The sequence below is a fragment of the Palaemon carinicauda genome, chromosome 1 (assembly GCF_036898095.1).
Source record: "Palaemon carinicauda isolate YSFRI2023 chromosome 1, ASM3689809v2, whole genome shotgun sequence".
In the NCBI taxonomy this organism is placed as follows: domain Eukaryota; kingdom Metazoa; phylum Arthropoda; class Malacostraca; order Decapoda; family Palaemonidae; genus Palaemon; species Palaemon carinicauda.
Window position 1 is genome coordinate 236,402,809 of NC_090725.1, and position 20,080 is coordinate 236,422,888.

General features: G+C 43.0%; 1 protein-coding gene across 2 annotated transcripts in view; it reads right to left on the reverse strand.

Moving 5' to 3' along the window:
• LOC137654454 (KICSTOR complex protein kaptin-like) overlaps positions 1–20,080 on the reverse strand; it is a 270,757-nt gene that overhangs the window by 126,068 nt on the left and 124,609 nt on the right. For both annotated transcript variants that reach the window (XM_068388099.1, XM_068388089.1), the window contains one exon: positions 8,044–8,210. In XM_068388099.1, the coding sequence (XP_068244200.1) occupies positions 8,044–8,210 (167 nt within the window). The remainder of the gene's footprint in view (positions 1–8,043; positions 8,211–20,080) is intronic.

Here is a 20,080-nt window from a genome sequence, read left to right on the forward strand (position 1 = left end):
ATTGATATGGGTCTGTTTCATGGCGGGTGACCAAGACCCCTGAAACATCTGATGTTCGGAGTAATCCCCCCACCCCCTTAGAGGCGCGGCTGTATGGAATGTCTCTTGTGGAGGTGGGAATTGTAGAGGAACCGATTTGGAGAGGTTCTTCGGTTCGGACCATGGGCGTAGTCTCATTTTCAAGACAGAGGGGATCTTCGAGACCTTGTCTCTTAAAGGTACTGTAGCTCTCTTTCTCCAAACTCGATTGATGTCTTTGAATTTTTGTTATCGAAGTGAATTGGAGAAGGCCGATGATACTTTCTAAGGTTCTTCTGGACAGCTGTTTGTGTTTGAGAAAATTCTTGATCTTGGAAGCTATTCCTCTTACTTTTTGGAAGGGAGAGACAACGTGTTCTTCGAAAGGTCCCACTGAATGTCTAACCATTCTAAGTGGCCTGATGGTTGCAGGCGAGACTTTTGGAGATTGACCCGAAATCACAGGTTGTCGAGAAATCGAAGTACTTCCTTCGACAGAGTACCAGATGGGCAATATTAACTTGAAAAACTACCGAATCGAACAAAACCAAAATGGCTGCCGTCACCGAGGACGGCCAAGCCTCTTCCAAAATTAAAATCCACATTACTGGAAAGAGAACAAATGCCAGAGTACCAGATGGGCAATATTAGCTTGAAAAACTACCGAATCGAACAAAACCAAAATGGCTGCCGTCACCGAGGACGGCCAAGCCTCTTCCAAAATTAAAATCCACATTACTGGAAAGAGAACAAATGCCCGGTACTAAAAAATTGTCAAAACAAACTATGGTACTTAACATTGGTAAAGGTGAAGTAGCAGCGTCAGTCATGTTGAATTAACGACAATCACTTGCAAAAACACCGAGCACAAAAATATTAAGACTTTGCGGGCAAGTCCAAAACAGAAGGATGACCTGGAGAGCGCGAGTAGTAGGTGTCGGTGGGGTAGTCCAACTGTATTCTCTAGGGCCTGTCACGGCCCTCCCCTTTGATGAAGGGATTATCTAAATGGAAGACAGCCTGTGAATAGTGGTTTTCACACGCCCTTGTTAAATACACGACACCCACAAGGTGATCGCGCGAGGGTTGTAACCTCTGCATTCCATGCTTTTATCTTTCTCTAGTATATTTGGAAGATTTATATTAGAAAAGTGTAAAGAAGGACCCTTTTCACCGGCCGTCACAGATCGACCCAGAAATGAGGACTATGAAACACGAAGTAGGAGATGATTGGAGAAGTATTGAATTAAAAGCTCAAGATAGAGATGACTGACTAAATCTAACCGAGGCCCTTTGCGTCAAAAGGCGTAGGAAGAGATGATGATGAAGAAGGGGGTACCGCCGATAGTCCGTTGTATCGCAAAAAGTTTCCCTACGAAGAGAATCAAGCAAAATTATACCAAATTCTATAAGCTTTTGCCCTACCATCAACACCAAACGTGGCTAATATCAAAATGAGCAATTAAGATTACAGTATCATTAAGAATGATAAGTAATATACTTAAAAATTATACCAAATTCTATAGGCTTTATGCCTACCATCTATTATTATGATTATGATTATTATTATTATTACTTGCTAAGCTACAACTCTAGTTGGAAAAGCAGGATGCTATAAGCCCAGGGGTTCCAACAGGGTAAATAGCACAGTGAGGAAAGGAAACAAGGAAAAATAAAATATCTTAAGAAGTGTAACAACATTAAAATAAATTATTTCCTATCAAGAAAGGTTGAAAATGGCATATGACGAAGTGAAAGTAAGTGAAACTGGTAAATTAGAAGAGGAGTGGAAGTTAGTAAAAGGAAATTTTATTGGGATTGCAAGTAATATGCGTGGCAAGAAGTTTGTTGGAGGCAGAATGAGGAAGGGGCAGTGAATTGTGGAATGAAGGAGTGAAGGTAAAAGTGGAAGAGTAAAAGAGGGCTTTTGAAGAATGGCTGCAGAGTAATAGTGTAGAGAAGTATGAAAGATATAGAGAGAAAAATGTGGAAGTAAAGCGCAAGGTAAGTGAGGCAAAGAGGGCAGCTGACCTGAGGTGGGGTCAGGGATTGGGTCATTCATATGAAGAGAATAAGAAGAAGTTTTGGAAAGAAGTGAAGAGAGTAAGGAAGGCTGGTTCAAGAATTGAAGAAACTTTGAAAGATGGAAAATTATATTTTCATAATAAAATAAATTTTTGAACATACAGTACTTAACCGCTGGTTATATAAGAATGGCTAAAATCCCTGGACACCCGGCAGAAATTCAAAATCTCGCGGCTATCGCAGATATGCCAGGTGTATACTAGCGCCCTCGCGGTAGACAGGCCGAACTATTCCAAGCACTTCAGACCTTCCATGCCCCTTGGTCTCTAGAGGGGAGGAGGGTGGGATTGTAACTAATATAACCAGCGGGTAAGTTTGTTCAAAAATTTATTTTATGAAAATATCATTTTTAAACATAAAACTTACCCACTAGTTATATAAGAATGGCTGATTGACACCCTTGGTGGTGGGTCAGAGACAGCAACGTAATTGGAATTTCACTTAAGAGTTAAATATATCAACTGAAGAGGTTCATACCTTATAAGGAAGCTGACTGCAATGGTTCTCTGCCTCATTCTGTCTGCTATCCTTAGGAGATCCAGCGGTCCACCCAGGGGGCTGATGATCTCTAGGAGCTGTCAAACGGTGCCATAACCTATAACATGACAGGACCTCAACTAATACCCTTGTTCCGGGTGCACTCAAGGAACAAAATGACCACCTGACCAAACAAAAGATTGCGGAAGACTATTGACCAATTGCCACATGAAACCATAAAAACTATACAAGTTCCAAAAGAAAGAAAAGGATACTAGGAATTAGGGAAACGTAGTGGTAGATCCTTCACCTACAACTGCATTCGCCGCCATGAATGGACCCAAGGTGTAGCAGTCCTCATAAAGAGTCTGGACACGTTTCAAATAATGGGATGCGAATACAGAATTACTTCTCCAAAAAGTTGTATCCATTATGCTTTGCAGAGAACGATTTTGTTTAAAAGCCACCGAAGTAGCTACGGCTCTAACTTCGTGCATCTTAACCTAGAGCAGCTTAAGGTCCGCCTCCCCACACTGGGTGTGAGCCTCTCTAATCAAGAGCCTTATAAAAAAGGATAAGGCGTTCTTAGACATAGGCAGTGAAGGTTTCTTTACTGCACACCAAAGAGCCTCTGAGTTCCCTCTCAAATTCTTTGTTTTGTCTAAATAGAACCTTAGTGCTCTAACAGGGCAGAGCACCTTCTCCAACTCTTCACCCACTACATCATAGAGATTAGCAATCTCAAAAGACTTAGGCCATGGATGGGAAGGACATTCATTCTTGGCCAAAAAATCAAGCTGTAAGGAGCATATGGCTTTCCCGTCTCGGAAACCAATGTTCTTGCTCAAAGTGTGAACCTCACTGACTCTGTTAGCCGTGGCTAAACTAACCAAGAACAGAGTCTAAAAGGTTAAGTCTTTAAAAAAGGCCGAGTGCAAAGGCTCAAATATGTCACTCATGAGGAATTTAAGAACAACATCAACATTCCAGGCAGGCGATTCTTGTTGTCTTTTCTTAGAAGTTTCAAAAGACCTAAGAAGATCCTGTAGGTCTTTATTGTTGGAGAGGTCCAAATCTCTGTGTTTAAAGACAGCTGCCAGCATACTTCTGTACCCCTTGATAGTCGAGGAAGAAAAGTTATGCTTATTTCTAAGATCTAAGAAGAAATCGGCAATCTGTGCTATAGAGGTACTGGATGAAGAAACCGAGTTAGCTCTACACCATTCTCTGAATATCTCCCACTTGGACTGATACACCCTGATAGTAGAAGTCCTCCTTGCTCTTGCAATAGCCTTGGCTGCCTCCTTCGAAAATCCTCTAGATCATGCGAGTTTTTCGATAGTCTGAAGGCAGTCAGACGTAGAGCTCGGAGGTTTAGGTGGTTTCTTGCCAAGTGAGGTTGTTTGAGAAGATCTGCTCTTAACGGTAGGCTTCTCGGAACATCCACCATCCATTCCAGTACCTCTGTAAACCAACTTCTTGATGGCCAGAAAGGAGCCACTAGGGTCATCCTGGTTCCCTCGTGAGACACGAACTTCTGTAGCACCTTGTACAGGATTTTGAAAGGTGGGAATGCGTACACATCCATGTGTGACCAATCCAACAGGAACGCGTCTATGTTAGTTGCCTCGAGATCTGGCACTGGCGAGCAATATATCTCCAGCCTCTTCGTCTTCGAGGATGCAAACAGGTCTACGAGGGGACGACCCCATATCCGCCACAGTCTCTTGCAAACGTCTAGGTGCAATGTCCACTCTGTGGGGAGAACCTGGTTTCTCCTGCTGAGTCTGTCCGCACTTACGTTCTTGACTCCCTGAATAAACCGCGTCAATAAGGTAACTTTCCTTTCCTCCGCCCATACGAGAAGAGGTCTTGCTATCTCGTAAAGAGACTTCGAGTGGGTCCTGCCTTGCTTCGCTATATAAGCCAGAGCCTAGGACTAGTTTCTCGAAGCCTTTGAGGGCCAAATGCACTGCTAAAAGCTCCTTTTGATTGATATGGAGATTTTCTTGCTCCTTTGTCCACAGACCTGAGATCTCTTCCTTTCCTAAGGTTGCTCCCCACCCCGAGTTTGAGGCGTCGGAAAACAACACGAGGTCTAGGCTCTTTTTCTCCAACGAGAGGCCCTCCTGAAGTCTGTGCTCGTTGTTCCACCACTGAAGGTGTGTTCTCATGGGATTCGTAATGGGAATACTTTCCCTGTCGAGACTGTCCCCTTTCTTCCAATGAGAATTGAGATGAAATTGAAGGGGGCGTAAGTGCAACCTCCCCAGTGACACAAACTTTTCCAGTGACGAGAGGGTCCCCAGCACTCATCCACTCTCTCACCGAACTGACGTCCTTTTTTATAAAGGCCCGAAGTTTTAGGAGAGCTGATTGAATCCTTGCAGGCGACGTGAATCTCCATCCCCAAATAAAGAATCTTCTGGGATGGAGTCAGCTGCGACTTCTGCGAACTCACTAGGAGTCCTAATTCCTTTGACAAATTCAATGTCAGCTGCAGGTCCTTCAAACAGCGATAGGCTGAGGGGCTCTTATAAGACAATCGTCCAAGTACAGGGAGGCTCTGATGCCCCTTGAGTGTAGCATGCTCGCCACATTCAGCATGATCTTCGTGAATACCAGAGGAGTTGTGCTGAGACCGAAACATAAGGCCCGGAACTGGGAGACTTCCTTCCCGTACACGAACCTCAGATAACGTCTGCAGCTGGGATGTATTGGGACATGGAAGTAAGCGTCCTGGAGGTCCAATGATACCCTCCAGTCACCCTTCCTTACTGCTGCAAGCACAGTTTTCTGAGTTTCCATGGTGAACTTCGAATTCTGGAAGTAGTTGTTGAGGGCACTTACATCCAGAACTGGTCTCCATTCCCCCGAACTCTTGGGTACTAAGAACAACCGGTTGTAAAACCCTGGCGATTTTAAGTCCCGCACCCTCTCTACTGTATCGCTTTTTTCTCCTGCAAAAGAGACATCTGAAGCCGCATGGCTTGCTTCTTTGGTCCTTCCCTGTATTTGGGCGAGAGATCCATAGGATCTGTGGCTAACGGAGGTTTTGATGAGAATGGGATTTTGTATCCTTCCTTTAAAACAAGAACGGACCAAGGGTCCGCTCCTCTCCTCTCCCAGGCCTGCCAGAAGTAATTCAGCCTGGCCCCTACTGCTGTCTGAAGGAGAGGGCAGTCAGACTCTGCCTCGACTGGACTTAGCTCCTCTTTTCTTGGACTTCTTCCCGTCGGACCTGAAGTTACCTCTTCCGGCAGGTTTACCACGAAAGGGCTGAGTGGATCGTGAAAATGAAGTACCTTTCCTTGGGTTTACGGGAAGGAAAAGAAGTGGGCAGCACCTTTCTAGCTGTATTGGCAACCAGATCGTGGGCAGCCTTCTGGGTCAGCGCAGGGGCAACTTCCCCTACCAACTCTTGCGGGAATAGTGTGGAAGACAGTGGCACAAAAAGTAACCCCGATCACTGAAAAGGGGTGACCCCCATAGAGAGGAAAGAACACATAGTTGCCCTCTTCTTCACCACTCCGGCTGTGAATAGGACAGCCAACTCGTTTGAACCGTCCCTAACTGAATTGTCCATACACGACATTAGTTGAATGAGGTTACTAGTGTCAGTGCCCTTCCGACACTTTCCTTCCCATGGCTCCCAGAGACCAGTCCAAAAAGTTAAACACTTCAAAAGCCCTAAATATGCCTTTCAAGAGATGGTCGAACTCAGACATAGACCACCACACTTTAGTTTTCCTCATAGCTAGTCGACGAGAAGAGTCTACTAGGCTCGAAAAGTCTCCCTGGGCAGAGGCAGGAACTCCCAAGCCTAAGACCTCTCCTGTCTCATACCAAACACTAGACTTGGAGGCTAGTCTTGCAGGAGGAAAAGCGAAACACATCTTGCCAAGGGTTTTCTTCAACTCCATCCATTGGCACATAGGTTGGCACATAGATGGTAACGCACTCCGAACTCCTCACCAACTCAACTCTCTGGGTGAAGGTTGTGCGCTAACGCGCTAAGCTCATCATTCCATTCTAAACTGGTGAGTTGCTCAACCAACCCACTCTGCACGAAATCAGACATACAGTACTCCTTTCCCCTACAGGGAAGTGTTCCCTCGTAAGAGGTTGAAACCATGAGGCACAGGTCCTGAAAGGCCTGGCCTCACAAAGTTCCATGGTCTTTGTTGTACCTCACAGGCATGATGTAGGCAATAATCCCAAAGTTATAACCTACAAGCAGTTTCTTAATCATTAGAGGTTGAAACCATGAGGGTACAATAAAGCTACATGAGCTTTGTTGTGTCCATCATGTACGATGTCAGCAATAACCATGAAGAGTTATAGTCTACGAGACTCATCGATGGGAGAGGCGGCGACCGCAAGTGGTCAGCAGGCATCCCCATCTATGGCAAGACCCTTAAGGAAAATTGCTCATGAGACTCATTTTGTACCCTGAGGGTATGACGGCATTCAGCAGGAACTACAAGCAGTTGCCTAACTCCTTCGTCACCAAGCTCAGAAGAGCAAGAGCGGGGCATGGATGAATCTAATGCCGACCGTAGAAATCCCCGGGAGGGGGCAAACCACTCAGGCGGAGGCTGTCTCTCCCACAAGTGGGGAAAGGCGACCAACTCTTGTTGCCGCATTCGGCAATTCCCGCAAGAAGGAAAATTGTTGGACTGTGGCTGGTGGGGGTCCCTCTCCCTTAGAAGGGAAAGTTCCTCGACACTTGGAGGAGGTTAACTCTCCCTCGGAAGGGGAAGTTGTCCAAAACCTGGAGGTGGACTTCCGGGCAGCGTTCTTTTCTTTCCGTCAACAAGCTGTGCTAAAATTAAAGGTCAGCATCGAGAGCTGCCTGTGAAACCTAGCTGAAGTTAGTTTCTGAGTTCATCCCGAAGGGAACCAGTCTGCCACTGCTCTCATTCCTTACCCGGAGCTGCAGAAACAAAGCTCGAAGAAAGGTAGGGGTTGCTGCACAGAAGACTTCCAATGGTGTTGGCTGCCATTTCTTTACCAAGAGAAGCAACAGAGTCCACACCTAAGGGAAGTCTGAGTTACAATCTGAAAAGAAAAAGGAATTTTCAAACTTTAGGCCAGTTGCTTTTAATCATAAGCCAGTTAAAAGGTTTTGACTGGAGAGTAAGACTACGTCTTAACTCTACTAACCCAAAATAAAAAGTGACTTGCGTTAGCTACTGCATGTGTGAGTGGGGTGGTTGGTCTAACCCCCCCCCCCCCCCAGCTAGTAGAGGAGAGTAGCACCATGCTAAAAGTTTTACAGTTAGTTTCAGCTGTCACTGAAATATATCTCCTTAGTAAAGAACTGAAAGGTTTGAACTTGGTACCGGAACAAATCTATTTTAAGAAATATCAACTTTAGTCATAATTAGTACTGGATAATTGTAATCATAGGTAAATCATGAAAGTGCACAATATCTAAAAATATATAAAGCTCACTCTTACCTTTTATTATCTGGATAATAAAACACATCGATGCAAAGTGTAATTCCATCAACTTCCTCAAATTCTGGAAATGCAAAATAACCATCTGCTTCTTGGTAACCATGGCTTTCATCATCACTTTGATATATGTGAATACAACCATCACTACCACTCAGAAGCCATACGGTCTGTATAAGTAGAACAATCAGAGAGATATATAGAAAAAAATATAACATTACACTAAAACTAATTAATGTTGTCTTAATACATATTCTAAATATAATCAATCTCTTTTTATATTCAGGTACCTATACAGACAGTAATCTGTACCTTATACAATTGAATCAATAAAACAGATGATGCTGTAATATAATTAATCATTTCTAACCTCACTTGAGGTTCATAAACACTTCTTTCTTAAAGCTAGCTAAATGTAAACGTATATCCAAAAAATTTATTATCTCCCATTTTCTTTTGCTGTAATAGCCATACCATTCTAGCAGAGTACAGTAATACCACACAATACATCAATTTCCAATGTAAGTTGAAAATTCCCCCTATAAAGTGACATATATGTTCTCTACAAATCACACAATAAAACCTGTCATTCTCTTGATACAGTGTCCAGCATTGAATTCTTTTTATAAAAAAACAGATTAGGTATCAATAGAAATGCAATAAATATAATACAATTTGTATTCTAACCAACTATACAAACCTGAATAATTTATATGGGTTACTCCTAGTTACATTTTCTACAAACAGACAATCAAAAGAAAATTGGTTTGATTACATCATGCTTCGTTGCTAGGCAACTGCTGCACATAATACTTGTTCAAAGCACTTCCTCATGACACTCACCTGGTCAAAGACTTGCTGGGCAGCTGAGGCTGGACCTTTCATAAATGACTTGGGTTTTTATAGCTAGGAAAAATATAAATTGTATTAAATTTGTAGTTTATTCCTGCGACGATACAAACTTATGAATCATTTACGAGGGAGTCTTCCTTAAGGTGGAGGAAGTCTCCATGAAGTTAAAAGGTCTGCCCTTTCACTCTCAAGATACAATTACTACTATATAAGTAATAGCAAGCAATCAAAGTGAATTATTTGTGAAATATAGCCGGCTCGTAAAAAGGCAAGGCAAGGCCTTACGTTCAATTCTAGAGAATTAAGTGTTACATAGTTTCAAAATTTCAATGTATCATCAAATATATCAAGTACTGAACTTCGAGACATCCTTACTTGCATTAGGATGGATTCCACATGAAGGCTTCAAGTCCAATCAAGATCACCATCCACCTTGGTACCCATTACATACCCTTATAATGCAGAGAATAAATGATGCCTGAGATAAGAGCAGTTAAGCGCCCCATAAGAGCTTATACTTGGATTATTTGTTGTTCTACAACAATGGGGGCCTAGAGAAAATGCGTCTAAACACCTGTGTGCAAGCTTTAAGGTAATGGTTTGTAAAACTGGTTTGACTCTTCCAATCACCAGCTTTTAGAACTCGTGCTACAGAGTAGTTTTTGCGGAAGGCTAGAGTTGCAGCAGGCCCACGTGTATCATGTGCTCAGAGGGGGCCCTTGGAGACATTTCCCCAGAGAATTTATAGGCTATCATGATTTTTCTCTCAATCCGAAAGAAATAGTGTTTCTGGATACTTTCTTATTGGAGCGGCCAGTGCTCACAAACAAATTGGAGATTTTAGGCCTAAGGTATTGTATTCTTTTCAAATATTTATGCACTGCTCTGACAGGACATAGTTACATGTCATCCGGGTCATCACTTACCTCTTTGAGAGACGTTATCAATCACATTCTGGGTTTTGGCAAAATATTCGGCAACAGAATACTAAGATAGTTCTCCTCACCCTCTAGAATGTAATATAAGATGATAGACCATGCAATTTACTTACTATCTTAGCTGAGGCTAAGGCAAGGAGGAAGATGGTCTATAAGGTAAGGTCTCTGTCTAAGGCTTTATGCATAGGTTTGTACGGGGCTTATTTCAAAGCCCATAGAACTTTAGTCAGGTCCCAGAAAGGGGGTTCAAGTTCTTGAGGAGGGTAAGAATGCTCAAAACTCGTAATCAGACCTTAAAGTTCCCGAGAACAGGAGAGATCAAGCCCTCTCATTTAAAATAATTGGCTCAGGGCCAAGCGGTAGCCTTTCACCACAGTGACTGAAAGGGCCTTCTTGTTCCTTAGGAACACCTAAAAGTCTGCAATCATGGGAATAGTGGCCTTGAGTGGAGCAATATTCCCCCTATGACATCAATCACAGAAGATTTTCCACTTTGCTTGGTAAAATGCTGCAGATGACTTTCAGAGATATCCAGAAAGCTGTTTCGCTTGTTGGTCTCGAAAAGCCTTTCTTTCAGAGGAGACGCTAGACAGTCTTTAGCCATGAAGAGGCAGGCAATACACTGCGTCATGGAATTTTCTTATGTGAGGTTGATGTAGCAGGTTTGGCCATTCTGGAAGTTCTCTTGGAACTTTTTTAAGAAGCTTCAGCAGGTCTGAATACCATTCCGCAGCAGGCCACTTTGGGACTACCACCTTTACTCAGACTCCCTTGGATGTTAGGACTCTATTCAATGTCTGACAAATCAAACAGAATGGTGGAAAAGTTTAAAAGTCTAGTCCATTCCATGGGTGCAGGAATGCGTCTTCCATTACCGCAGCTTGGTCTGGGACTGGAGAGTAATACGTCGGAAGTTTGTGGTTCAGGTGGGTGGTGAACATGTCCAGAGACTGGGAACCCTGCAAAGTTATAAATCTCTTTGCCACTAGAAGAAGCAAAGACCATTCTGAGCCAACTGTCATCCCTCAACGGTTCAGATGGTCTGCAATGACTTTCCTCTTCCCAGGGATAAACCTCGCCAAGAGAGAGATTGGCTGGGACCGCATCCACAGGAGAGAGGTTGTGCCTCCTTGCTTAGATGTGTAGGTCACCACCATGGAGCTGTCGCTCACCAACACCACAGAGTGACCTCTCAGAGTCTTTGAGAAGTGGAGTAAAACTAGTGCTGCTGCTTTCATTTCCAAGAAATTTATGTGAAAAGCCTTTGTCCTCTTCTGACAAAAAGGTTGAGATTTGCTCCTTTCCTATGTGAGTGCCCCACCCTTGACGAGAGGCATCTGTGAACAGGAGCAATTATGGTAGAGGAGCCTGATGGGGGTTCCTGCTAACAAGTTCTCCTCGTTCAGCCACCAAAGGAGGTGTTTTACCATCTCCTGAGGTATTTGCAGCCGGGTTGCAGGGTGGTCTGAAGTCTATGACCATTGGTTTTTCAGAGCCCGGATGCATTCTCCCAAAAAGGACAAGTTTCTCTAATGAGGAGAGATGGTCTAGTAGCTTCTGCCAAGAGTGGGCAGGAATGGGTTTCCCTTTAAGAGAGGTTTCTGTCAATACTCTTAACCTCGACATTCTGACAGCTGATGGAAAGCCTCTGCTTTGAACAGTCTATCTCCATGCCCAGATACCTGATGGACTGCTGGGGGATGAGGCTGGACTTCTGCATGTTCAGTTGGGTCCTTAACTCCTTGCACAGATCTAGGAGTAGGTGTCTTTGTTTTAACAGGCTAACTCGGGATTCTGCTAGGAGAAGCCAGTCGTCCAGGTATCTCAGGAGCCTGATGCCCACAGCATGAGCCCAGACTGAGACAAAGGAGGTTAAATGGCTGGAGATGCCCACGAGAAGATTATGTGAAGTCGGCCGTCTCGGCTAAGTGTAGGCAAAAAGGTTGCGACCTGATGGCTGGGACCTTTATACACAACCATCATCTACATCAACACGCTACAAACTATTCCTGCCCTTCAGTTAATAATGCCGACCTCATGTAATACTTATAAATGTAATAAAAAAATTTGACAAAAATTTAATTCCTACAATTACATTTCATTGGTAAGTGATTTATTCTCAATGTTATGCTTACAACATCCTCAAACTATATCAAAATGGTACTAGCAAGTCGATGGAAAACCGGGATTTACTAGTTTTTCATTTTCACCATTGAAGATGAAAGATGATGCAACACTGAAAACCAGTAAACCATTATTATGTTCATTGATAATGGATGAAATAGCAATTAAGCAACAAATAAAATGGGATGACATGAGAACTTTAAGTTTTATTGACATTGGTACTGAACTGGATGATGATAGCATTCTAGTTGCATGAGAAGCACATATACTTATGGTGAGCTCAGTGAATGACAGTTGGAAATTACCAATAGGCTATTTTTTATAAACAGACTGGGTGCAGCTGATTTGTTAAGGCAACGTTTCGCTAAGCTGCATTCAGTGGGGTCAAAATTATCTCTTTGACTTTTGATGAACTATCAATGAATGCTGCTATGGATAAAGAGCTTGGTTGCAGTCTAGATCCTGAAAATATAAAAACTCCACTTCTTCATGCAGTGACACAAGAACTAATATTAATATTTTCTGACCCATGCCATATGCATATGTTAATTAGGAATTCATTAGGGAAAAAAATATTTTGTTGATGGGGAGGGAAACTTATCAAATAGGATTTCATTGAAGTATTGCATAAGCTTCAGGAATTTGACGGTTGGCATTTTGGGAAAAAATTAAGATCGCAACATCTGGCATGGATTAAAAAAAGATGAATGGTAAACTTGCAGCACAATTACTAAGTGAATCTGTTGTAAAATCACTGCAGTTTTGTCTTCATAACAATTTCGTAGAGATCAAGGGATGCGAAGCAACAATCAATTTAATTACCATTATAAATCATTTGTTTGATTTGATAAGTTTAAGGAATTTGTGAGGGTGGGATTTTAAAAGACAATTCTTTAAAGATTTTTTGGGCCATGCTGAATTATATCTAAGATAACTGAAACTTGCATGTGGTAAACCTTTGTTGAATTCCAATTAGAAAACTGGCTTACTTGGATTCATAATTTGTATATGGAGTTTGATTAAAATATATGATAATTTAATAGGTTGTCCTGAGCCCAATTAAAATTTTTGTTAATGTATAAGAAGAGCCAAGATCACCTAGAATTCTTTTTTGGTCAAGTTAGATCCATGGGAGGATGCAATAACAACACAACTGCCCATCAATTTTCAGCAGCTTACAAACAAATTTTAGTTCAAGATGCATATATTGCCTATATTGCAGGATTCGTCTTTAAACTGAAAAAATCATTGAAGTGTCAAACCAGTATTAATGCTTTTACTGGTACTGATGTAACAGCTCTTTGAATTCTTTAATTAGATTGACAAATAAAGGTGCTCTAATACAACCATCTGATGACGTGATAAATATATGCCTGTGCTGTGAAAAGAAATTCAGACTTTATAGCAATTGGCAGTGATACGCATATGGAATTGGATAAAAAGGGTATGCAAACAATTTTAACCTCTGTATTAAATTATTATACTTTTATAAATATATTTTCAAAATCATGTAAGCATATGTACGTAACTGACCCAAATAATAATCAAATTGTTTTACTTATTACTTATTATGTGTTGATAACTAGAAGAATGTTTGGAAGATTGAAAGACATGCACGTGTTTAGGGGTATGGCTAATGGTATGTCTGATCATTTTTTGGTGGAAGGAAAATTAGTTGTAGCAAAAGAATGGGGAAATAGAGTGGGGGGATGTAAAAGGGACCTAATGAGGGTTGAAGAGTTAATAAAACCTACAGTAAAAAATGAATATCAAGAAAGGCTGAAAATGGCATATGAGAGAGTGAAAGTGAGAGAAACTGGTAATTTAGAGGAGTGGAAGTTAGTAAAAGAAAATTTTGTTGGGATTGCAAGTGTGTGTGACAAGAAGATTGCTGGAGGCAGCATGAGTAAGGGTAGTGAATGGTGGAATGAAGGAGTGACAGTAAAAGTGGAAGAGAAAAAGAGGGCATTTGAAGAACGGCTACAGAGTAATAGTGTAGAGAAGTAGGAAAGATACAGAGAGAAAAATGTGGAAGTAAAATGCAAGGTAACTAAGGCAAAGAGGACAGCTGACCTGAGGTGGGGTCAGGGATTGGGTCGTTCATATAAAGAGAATAAGAAAAAGTTTTGGAAAGAAGTGAAGAGAGCCAAGAAGGCTGGTTTGAGAATTGAAGAGACAGTGAAAGATGGAAATGGAAGGTTGTTAAAAGGAGAGGAGGCAAGGAAAAGGTGGGCAGAAGATGGAAATGGAAGGTTGTTAAAAGGAGAGGAGGCAAGGAAAAGGTGGGCAGAATATTTTGAAAGTTTACTGAATGTTTAGGATAATAGGGAGGCAGATATAATTGCTGCTGCAGGTGTTGAGGTTCCATTGATGGGAGATGAGAATTAGAGAGAGATTACAAGAGAGGAAGTGAGGAGAGCACTGGATGAAACGGGAGTAGGAAAAGCACCCGGTATGGATGGTGTGAGAACTGAGATGCTAAAGGAAGGGGGTGTGACTGTATTTCAGTGGTAGGTGAGATTGTTTAATATGTGTTTTATGTTGTCAATGGTACCAGTAGATTGGGTTTGTGCATGTAATGTACCACTTTATAAGAATGATGATGGAGAAGATTTGGCCTTTTTTTTCTTCTCCAAAGAAAAAGCCTTCTACTGAACAGGAAGCCCAAGTCTGCAATCAGCACATGGAAATGATTATGAACAATCATCCACCCAACAAGAAATACAGAGAGAGAGCATGTATCTACAGCCAAGCCAGCCATGAACCGGTTGAATTATCCACCCTTTTCCCCCATTTACAACATTCTTGTTTCACATTCATACTGAGCCCTAGAACCATTCATTCATTCTGTAGGAAAGATAAAAAATTAAAGCCTTTGGATAGTTTGCAGTAATCATTCATACTTGTTTCAAAAGTGAAGAGTCCTTGACAGGAGAGGGCTACTTCCCTGCACTCAACAGCTGTCATTAACAACCTCATAAACAAACTCAATGGCTGATCAAGCTCCACTGAAGACATTCCTTATTTTAAAGGATGAATGGTTTGTAAAGCTAGAAGAAAAAATTATCCAAAGCTATGCTAGGCATCTTATTTTTCCAACATCGCTCTAGTTTCTTATACATGAATGAATTATTTGGAATTGAGTATTCTTTTAGACTTCTCCATTTTAAATAATGGAGTGATCATCAACAATAAATAAGTTTATTTGTCACTGAATTATTATTAAAATTCACCAACATACTGTATTTTCTGTTGCATGCCACAAAGCTTCATCTACAGGATGGATGAGCCCTTTTCTTATGGGATGGCCTATGGCTGACTTAGATGCATTACCCCTAATGCTTTAAGGGTTATTAGTCCATTACAATTGGACCAGAGCTAGACATCAGTCTTTCACCTCAATGAACAATGCTAGTTGCTCAAAGTCTTTGGGTGATAAGGCATACCTTCCAACTCTACCTCCTTCATATTATAAGAGTAATCAACATCAAAGTTGTGCAAGGGTAGTCCAAAAGTCAGTCCAGACAGGAGCAAATGAGCAGAGAATAAGAGGTAAACAAGGCTAGCTAAGTAAGTTTGCAGTAATCATTCAGAGCCTATTTGTGATTCAACCCCAAACAGCTCCTGGAACACCTGACCAATGGCAAGGTGCTAGAAGTCTTAGGGGTAACCTGAAAAAGCCACACAAGTTGTCAATAGTGGCTAGTAAGCAGGTCCAGGGAAGGGGATTCACTTCTGAATAGATTAATATACAGGTTCAAGAAAGAAAATTATGACTATTTGAGAATATTATGAATATGATATTTTAATTATAAAATAAATTTTTGAATATACTTACCCGGTGAATATATAATAGCTGCTACTCAGCGGCTCGACAGAAAACACACTAAAAAAACTCGCGAGCGATCGCTATGAAGGTTGCGGGTGTGCCCACCAGCGCCAACTATCGGTCAGATACCACTCTTGCATGTAAACAAACCCTTCAATTCTTCTCGTCCCGCTGCGTCTCTATTGGGGAGGAAGGGAGGGCCTTTAATTTATATATTCACCGGGTAAGTATATTCAAAAATTTATTTTATAATTAAAATATCATTTTTAAATATTTAACTTAGCCGGTGAATATATAGTAGCTGATTCACACCCAAGGCGGTGGGTAGAGACCAGAGTTAATTAAGTTTACAGCGTATAAGCTAAGAGTTTTTGACAGTTATCTATATAACAAAACCAAAATATATAGGTACCTGGTAAGGAAGTTGACTTAGACGATTACTCTGCCTTGTAAGTCTGTCTTTTTCACGAAGCCCAGCGATCCTCTTAGGATGCTGAAAGACTTCCAGGAGCTTAAGTATCAAGGGCTGCAACACATACAACAGGACCTCATCAAACCGCTAATCTGGGCGCTCTCAAGAAATGACTTTGACCACCCGCCAAATCAACCAGGATGCGAAAGGCTTCTTAGCCTTCCGTACAACCCATAAAACAATATTAAAAACATTTCAAGAGACAGATTAAAAAGGATATTGGAATTAGGGAAGTGTAGTGGTAGAACCCTCACCCACTACTGCACTCGCTGCTACGAATGGACCCAGTGTGTAGCAGTCCTCGTAAAGAGTCTGGACATCTTTCAAGTAAAATGAGGAGAACACTGACTTGCTTCTCCAAAAGGTCGCGTCCATGATACTTTGCAGAGATCTATTTTGCTTGAAGGCCACGGAGGTTGCTATAGCTCTAATCTCGTGCGTCTTAACCTTAAGCAAAGATCGGTCTTCCTCATTCAAGTGGGAATGGGCTTCTCGTATTAAAAATCTGATAAAATATGACAAAGCATTCTTTGACATAGGTAAGGATGGTTTCTTAACTGAACACCATAACGCTTCAGATTTACCTCGTAATGGCTTAGTACGAGCTAAATAGAACTTAAGAGCTCTAACGGGACATAACACTCTCTCCAGTTCGTTGCCTACGATCTCTGATAAGCAAGGAATATCAAAAGATTTAGGCCAAGGACGAGAAGGCAGTTCATTCTTGGCCAGGAAACCAAGTTGAAGAGAACAAGTGGCTTTTTCTGTAGAAAAACCAATGTTCTTGCTGAAGGCATGAAGTTCACTGACTCTTTTAGCCGAGGCCAAGCACACCAGGAAAAGTCTTAAGAGTGAGATCCTTCAGGGAGGCTGAATGTAATGGCTCAAACCTGTCTGACATGAGGAACCTTAGGACCACGTCTAAGTTCCATCCAGGAGTAGAAAACGACGTTCCTTAGAGGTTTCAAAAGACTTAAGGAGATCTTGTAGATCTTTATCGTTGGAAAGATCTAAGCCTCTATGCCGGAAGACCGAAGCCAACATGCTCCTGTAGCCCTTGATCGTGGAAGCTGAAAGGGAGCGAACCTTTCTCAGGTGTAAGAGAAAATCAGCGATTTGGGCTACAGAGGTACTGGACGAGGATACAGATACTGACTTGCACCAGTTTCGGAAGATTTCCCACTTCGATTGGTATACTCTAATGGTAGAAGCTCTCCTCGCTCTTGCAATCGCACTGGCTGCCTCCTTCGAAAAGCCTCTAGCTCTAGAGAGTCTTTCGATAGTCTGAAGGCAGTCAGACGAAGAGCGGGGAGGCCTTGGTGTACCTTCTTTACGTGGGGCTGACGTAACAGGTCTACTCTTAGAGGAAGACTTCTTGGAAAGTCTACCAGCCATCGAAGTACCTCGGTGAACCATTCTCTCGCGGGCCAGAGGGGAGCAACTAACGTCAACCTTGTCCCTTCGTGAGAGGCGAACTTCTGCAGTACCTTGTTGACAATCTTGAATGGTGGGAATGCATATAGGTCTAGATGAGACCAATCTAGAAGAAAAGCGTCTATATGTATTGCTGCTGGGTCTAGGACTGGAGAGCAGTAGATTGGAAGTCTCTTGGTCATCGAGGTTGCAAAGAGGTCTATGGTGGGTTGACCCCAAGTCGCCCAAAGCCTCTTGCACACGTCCTTGTGGAGGGTCCATTCCGTAGGAATTACCTGACCCTTCCGACTGAGGCAATCTGCTAAGACGTTCAAGTCGCCCTGGATAAACCTCGTTAACAGGGAGATGCCTCGATCTCTTGACCAAATGAGCAGGTCCCTTGCGATCTCGTACAGTGTCAGGGAGTGGGTGCCTCCTTGCTTGGAAATGTATGCCAAGGCTGTGGTATTGTCCGAGTTGATCTCCACCACTTTGTTTCGAAGGAGACTCTCGAAGTTCATCAAGGCCAGGTGGACTGCCAAAAGCTCCTTGCCGTTGATGTGCATGCTCCTCTGACTTGAGGTCCACAGACCTGAGCATTCCCGACCGTCCAGGGTCGCACCCCAACCCAAATCCGATGCGTCTGAGAATAGAACGTGGTTTGGTTTCTGAACTGCTAGGGGAAGTCCCTCTCTTAGACTGATATTGTCGTTCCACCAATTCAGGCATGCCTTTACTGTTTCGGAGATCGGGATTGAGACCGCCTCTAGCGTCTTGTCCTTTTTCCAGTGAAAAGCTAGATGGAACTGGAGAGGTCGAAGGTGTAGCCTTCCTAGCGAGACAAACTGCTCCAGGGATGATAGAGTTCCTACCAGACTCATCCAATTCCTGACTGAGCAACGTTCTCTCTTCAACATCCGTTGGATTATGAGCAGGGCTTGCTCTATTCGGGGGGCAGACGGAAAAGCCCGAAAAACTGGACTGCGAATCTCCATCCCTAAATACAGTATAGTTTGGGATGGAATCAGCTGGGACTTTTCCATGTTGACCAAAAGTCCCAATTCCTTGGTCAGATCCAATGTCCAATGAAGATCCTGCAGACAGCGATGACTGGACGAGGCTCTGAGAAGCCAGTCGTCCAAGTAAAGGGAGGCTCGGATTCCCGATAAATGGAGGAATTTTGCCACATTCCTCATAAGCCTCGTAAACACGAGAGGAGCAGGACTTAGGCCAAAGCACAGGGCCCGAAACTGGTACACCACATTGTCGAAAACAAACCTCAGAAAAGGTTGGGAATCTGAGTGAATGGGGATGTGGAAGTATGCGTCTCTTAGGTCGAGAGAGACCATCCAGTCTCCCTTTCTGACCGCTGCTAAGACTGATTTCGTGGTCTCCATGGTAAACTTTGTCTTCGTGACAAAGACGTTCAGAGCACTGACGTCTAGCACCGGTCTCCAACCTCCTGTCTTCTTCGGTACTAGGAAGAGGCGGTTGTAAAACCCCGGTGATTGAAGGTCCGAGACTTTCACCACCGCTCCCTTCTCTAGCAAAAGAGACACTTCTAGTTTCAGGGCTTGTCTCTTTGATTCCTCTCGGTACATGGGAGAGAGGTCGATGGGGGAAGTCGCTAGAGGAGGTTTGTGTACAAATGGAATTTTGTACCCCTCTCTGAGCAACCTCACAGACTGTTTGTCTGCGCCCCTCTTCTCCCAGGCTTGCCAGAAGTTCTTGAGTCTGGCACCTACTGCTGTCTGAGGCTGCGGGCAGTCAGACTCTGCCACGTGAGGACTTGGCTCCTCTCTTCTTTCCTCTCTTTCCCTCGGCACGAGTACTTCCCCTGCTGGGAGCTCTGCCACGAAAGGGCGGTATAAACCTGGATGCCGGAGTGTCTATCCTTGGTCTTGCAGAAAAGGATGTCGAAGGAGCCCCTTTGCGAGCAGAGGACGCTACCAAGTCATGGGTGTCCTTCTGCACGAGTGACAAAGCTATGTCCTTAACCAAATGTTCAGGGAACAAAAACTTCGATAAGGGAGCAAAGAGTAGGTCAGATCTTTGACAGGGAGTAACTCCTGCCGACAGATAAGAGCAAAGAGACTCTCGCTTCTTAAGGACTCCTGAAGTAAAAGAGGAGGAGAGCTCATTGGATCCATCGCGGATGGCTTTATCCATGCAGGACATAATGAGTAGGGAGACATCTCTATCAGCCGATGAGATTTTCCTACTTAAGGCTCCCAAACACCAGTCAAGGAAGTTGAAAACTTCAAAGGCTCTAAAAATGCCTTTCAGCAGATGGTCAAGGTCCGAGGATGACCAACTAATCTTCGAGCGTCTCATGGCTAGGCGGCGGGGAGAGTCTACAAGGCTTGAGAAGTCGCCCTGGGCAGAGGCAGGGACTCCCAAGCCGAGAACTTC